We start from the raw sequence: 5,313 nt of genomic DNA, 5'->3' as shown, positions 1-5,313 counted from the left end.
TTTAAGGTAGAATCTAGTTATCCTAACTTAGTGCAGCATTCTAATTTAATAGACATCTTTGCATCTGACGACCAAGTTACTAATGCAGCTAACGCGTCGAGAACGCACCGTTACGCACCTGTGGTAGCATTTAATGTTCCCTTTAAAAATACTCTTTTCTTCTGTCGTAAATTATCCTCCATCACCTATAGACTTCGTTTTTTTAGGGTTTTCACTCAAAAAAAAAGTGTCGTAAACCTATATACATATAGTGTTTTAGTTCTCTTAATTTATTTAAGGTTATTTTTTACGTGAACTGTTTTATTTCTTTGTTGTCTTCTAATTACAGGTGACTTCAGAGATTTCGCAAAACCTTTGTATGAAAAAATGATATCTCTAATTTCCGTGTTTTGTTGAATCAATACTAATGTGCTTTCCATATTGATTCCAAATTGATATTAATAAATATGTATTGACTCAATATCTGTTTGCGTCGTCAGAGTGAAATACAACAATGAACCACTTGAATACATTGCATTAATACTTAAATGTTGTGGCTATTCATTTGCACGTTATAATTATGTGTTTTTCGCGATGACATATGGATTCGATGACTGTCAGATTACAAGACATCGCGCATCTTGAAGAGCAACTTTAGTATTTCCTTCGAAAGTCTTAACTTGAACAAGGTCCAACTAAAAAGCTTTTTTCCATCAATAGTAAAAAATAAGATCATCTCAATTTTGCGTTTCTTCGGGATTGTAACGTCCCATATGAGTTGTCATAATGTAGCGATTATTAATAGCTAACGCTGGCGAGTGCATCGAGAAAAAGCGTTGGTGGTTAAGTGATGAGGTTTGGAGTGCCTAGGGGAGGAAGAGCGGAAAAACGAAACATTCGTGTTTCGTTGATGGTTATTTTCTATTCCATTAGTTCACATGGGCGTCCCACCATTCACTCGGATATTGTTGGACGGTGTCAACTTGAATATCTTTTAATGGACATAAGTGGGTTTTACTTCGGTTGAAAAAAAAAATTATGTAGGTAAGTGGTAAAAAGAGGTGTAGGAAACCTATACGAACAACAATATAAACGTGGGAGTATGTGGATCTGATCAGGGTTTAGTAGCAACAATTACAAATCCCTGTATTCTTCACGAATTACAATATTCTTTAAAGTCATTCGGTCCCTCGGTGTAAATGCGTATCAAATATGAAAAGGTCACTTAGATGGTTTCTATTATAAACCTAGAATCAAAATCTAGCTAAGAGCAAAAATCCGTAATAACGGTATCAATCGTATCGTTTTTCGAATTTTATCCACATTATTAGAGTGATTATTAAGGAAATAGAACAACATTCGTGCATCATGACGCTAGTAGAACCACGGCTCAATACGTCTATTTGAATCCCGTGACATATATAGCACGTATTAATCATACAGATACTGATGACAAGATACAATTGCTATCACATATTACATTATTAAGTCAATTTAGAATTTAAACCTCTTTCGCCTCTTACAGAAGTAAATGTTACGTTTTTCACTGTTCTATAAACATGACTCAATCTAGTTAGCACCAATGGAATTATTACAGCAAACATTTCTTCAACAAAATACAACGACGGTAAAATCGTTTGTCCCGTTGGGCTCCACCTGTTAGATTATGGAGAAGCGCCAAAGAACCTGCCACCATCACGAAATATTAATGGAAGTCGCTTGTGACATCATTGCTTATTGCCACAAATGCATAATGGAGTAATTACAGTATAAACTTTAATTTACGATGGAATATTTTCACTGTTCCACGAAATGGGTTTCCGCGAGATCTAAAAAATATTCGTACCTATGAAGCATCAATAATGCCCTTCAGTCGGGTGCTGCGGAGTCTCTTTCTCAACCACAGAAAGTGTGCTGTAAATGAGTATATAGGATGCGTCGCCTTTGTAATTATTTGAAAATGGGAAACGTAAATGCGTGCGTATGCAAGGGGACATTAATGTAATGAGTTTAATGAAATATTTCGTTAATGTACAGAAGAATTATTCGTGAGTGTTCTTAAAGGCTCAATATTCCCAACGCTCGTGGCAACACAGCTACTGACCAGTTACTTCACCATGCTTACTTCGCTTGTGCTCGTTGAGGTGAGCTTTTTGTATAAAAGTTTTGTCGCACACGTCGCAGGCAAAGTTTCGCTCACCAGTGTGACTGTTCATGTGGCGTTGGAGGTGATCTTTTCGAAGGAAGGCACTGCTGCAGAATGTACAGCGGAATCGTTGTTTTCCGTGAGATTTAACGTGTGCTTCTAGAATATCCCGATCGGCAAAGATTTGATCACAGATATTGCACTGAAATGGGATGTCATCGTGAGTGTCCTTCATATGGCGTGTTAGCCATGTTTTCGTCGTGAACGTTCGGCTGCAGATACGGCATTTGAGACCAATACCCTTATTAGCAATACTGATCGCTTTCTTAATGCTGCCCTTGTACGTGAATGCGTTATCTTTGTTCTTGCTGATCTCCTTGATTCGGTTTTTAATGTGTTGTTTCATATGTTTTTTACTGCTTCGTGCGTGTATAGCCAAGTGTCTAATTAGATGCTCACGTCTTGAGAATCGACCGGAGCAGAGGTCGCATGCATAGCTCTTGTCTATATGCGCCTGGATATGGGCTGAGAGATGCTCTTCAGCCCCGAAAGCAAAACCACAACTTTGGCATTTAAATGGTTTTGGCCCGTCATGCGCCTTTACGTGTACCTCAAAGAACCGCAGCCGATTAAATGACATCGGGCAAAATGTGCAGGCAAATTTTTTCTTCTCATTTTCGGGATTCTGCTGCGCTTCAGCGTTCTTTATGTCTCGTTCTTTCGCTTTGCTAGCCTCAGGTATACGCCACGAGCGGTGCTGCTGGGCAAATTTTCGTGCTTCCATAGTATTCCAACTAACCGAGTCCAACAGTTTACGAACTTCGGCAGAGTCTCGATTGAATTCCTGTGCCATTGTCTCAACCAAATGACGGCACTCCTCCCCGTTTTGAATCTCCAGCTCGGCCTTTCCAGCGTCCCATTTGGTGACCTTAAGTACCGCAAGAACGTACCTCAAATCCACCTGGTACTTCAAAGCAAGCCGGCCCATTAACCGCTTGTCGACTGCCGTAACCCTTCCTGAAAGGTTAAACGTTTATAACAAAGTAGTCATTGAAACAGGGGCACTTGTCAAAATTGTAATTTTGAATCCAGCGATCATTTTTTCCATTTATTTTTTCGTCTTCAGGTTCTTTTTACAATCTATGCTACTAATGCGTGCATTACCTAATCTACATAATTACTTCTGCTAAATAAGTGGTACATGCTTAAATGAGGAATATTTTTATAGATGAAATACTTGAATACAAATAATTGCGGTCTTATACAAATGCGTATAGAGTTTAGATGTCCTATTTAAATGCACAATTTTGTCAGTATACGCTTTACTTGTATAAACGTTATAATTCGCATCAATAGTGGCCAAATGTTTTTGTTTTGATAAAAACGCTTTCAAGCAATTTCAGTCGATCTAAGCAGGTCTCGATAAAATGGAGCAGCTTAATGCGATATTTATACACGCTAGATGCAAGGAATAGTGTCCCTGTTCTTATTTTTTTTTACCAAATATGTGTATATCTAATGTACACGAGCCACAACGGACCAGGTTCAAAGGCAATGTGTGTACACGAGAGAAACACAAAGAGAATTATATCTAATATGAAACCTTTCTTTTCTTTTTATCTTTTCACAAGTTATGGCTATTTATCGAAGATACGGTTGGGTTCATTGGCTAGTTGGCTTATGTACGGTCCTTATCTTTCATTAATACTAAAATTACAGACACCATAACAAAGATGCAGTTAATTCCATCAACTGCAAGAAAAGAGCCATAACACACAGTTTAGATTACTCACTTGCAACAGATTTCTCTTGAAGTTCCATAATTTTTAAGTTCTTTTCGGTGCTTCCTTCGATATATCCTTCTAACTCGTCGTCGTAGCGCACTTCTGAATATGGAGTGGTCACGTAAAATCAAGAACAAATATATAAACAGACAACATGAAAAAACATCAGCTGGAGCTGCTAAAAACTGAAACAGACTGAAGGTTTTCTGAAATCCAAGCTTTTACGGGCCTTTGCAGGAGCTGAGCGCGGGTAGCGCCTGCCGTACCAACGTGTGTTTTCGTGTTAGTTGCTTTTGTTGTTGATTGTCGTCTGCACAAGCACAAACCAACAAAGATGAAGTAAAAACAAACCTAAGATAAAGAAAAAGTGAGAGAGGAGAGGGGAGGGTAGGATCGTGCTGCGCTCAGCTTGTCTTCTGCATAGCAGAACTAAAAATACTAGCTGAATTAAGCCGCAAAGCCAACATCTTCTGAAAGCTAAACACTTGAGACCAACGTCGTTACTGGTATGCTCTTCTCCGTGATTAAGAAATTAATTAGGTCTGTAAGAGAGATGCTATTACAGAATTTGATTGACAGACATTACAAATAGCCTACGTTGTACCGCTCAATAGAAGCCACGTTCTCTTGTATCTACGAAAACTATGCATTGAACATTAGCATGCAAACAATACTGGTAATGGCCTATACAATATAATCTCTGGCCATCATCATTAGCGTTCAAATATTTTTATGTAAAAATTCGATATTAGCAGGAAGAACTCAGCATAAGTTAAGTAGTAAGTACCATGTAAGGGAAACGTGAAAGATTAAGCTGCCTTCCCTTGAGAGAACAAATCCACTTAATCACATCCCTTCTCTACATTTAAAATATTATTATTTTTATTTTTCATCATACCACCAGCGAGTCACCAGGCAAGATTAAAGCAGTCATTATACCTTATTACTAACCTAATTGGCATATTCCAACGTGGTGGTCCGAGCTAAAGCAATGCAGCTTAAAAAAATTATAGTTTAATTCTTTCAAAAAACACGAATTACATCAGCAATTGGTAATTTAATGGCCTTACTTTTATTCTATGCAAACGTTCCTTTAAATGCCTTTTTATAGTAAGGCAGCCGATTAGTTGTGACCGACATTACTTCTTCAGGGTAGCAGAACATAATTTGCCTGCCTGACCTTGAGCAGCTTCATTGCACTGCTTCTTGAGAATTGGAGTTTAAGGCTTGCCCATATTCGCTTTTATTGTTACACAAGTTTTACTTGACAAATTAATAAAGGTGGTTTACTTTAAGCAAAAACTTCAATCATACTCTTGGTAATCTTCTTTGAACTAGAAAGCATTCTGGTAAAAATGTTTCTCATCTTTTACTTTCTATATTTCGTTGGCTATATATATACAT

The 5,313-nt window shown here is 37.8% G+C and overlaps 1 protein-coding gene and 1 long non-coding RNA gene across 4 annotated transcripts in view; one reads left to right on the top strand and one right to left on the bottom strand.

Annotated features, from left to right (window-relative positions):
• Positions 1 to 238: 238 nt before the first annotated feature.
• Positions 239 to 5,313, bottom strand: part of LOC111245022 (uncharacterized) — a 5,827-nt gene continuing 752 nt past the window's right edge. Inside the window, exons 2-3 of one of the 3 annotated variants that reach the window (XM_022792738.2) lie at positions 3,919 to 4,011; positions 239 to 3,142 (exon numbers count right to left, since the gene is read on the bottom strand). In XM_022792738.2, coding sequence (XP_022648473.1) covers positions 2,076 to 3,142; positions 3,919 to 3,946 — 1,095 coding nt within the window. In that variant the 5' untranslated portion in view covers positions 3,947 to 4,011 and the 3' untranslated portion in view covers positions 239 to 2,075. Of the gene's footprint in view, positions 3,143 to 3,918; positions 4,261 to 5,313 lie in introns of all 3 variants that reach the window. The other 2 variants (XM_022792737.2, XM_086981892.1) reach the window with 2 other exon arrangements.
• The window catches only part of LOC147757664 (uncharacterized), an 18,898-nt gene continuing 17,889 nt past the window's right edge, over positions 4,305 to 5,313 (top strand). The window contains exon 1 of the long non-coding RNA XR_015322464.1: positions 4,305 to 4,415. This is a non-coding gene — a long non-coding RNA (uncharacterized LOC147757664). The remainder of the gene's footprint in view (positions 4,416 to 5,313) is intronic.

The sequence above is a fragment of the Varroa destructor genome, unplaced genomic scaffold, assembly GCF_002443255.2.
Source record: "Varroa destructor unplaced genomic scaffold, Vdes_3.0 BEIS01000002.1, whole genome shotgun sequence".
NCBI lineage: Eukaryota > Metazoa > Arthropoda > Arachnida > Mesostigmata > Varroidae > Varroa > Varroa destructor.
Note: the sequence above shows the minus strand (reverse complement) of the source record. Positions and strands in the feature narration are given on the sequence as shown.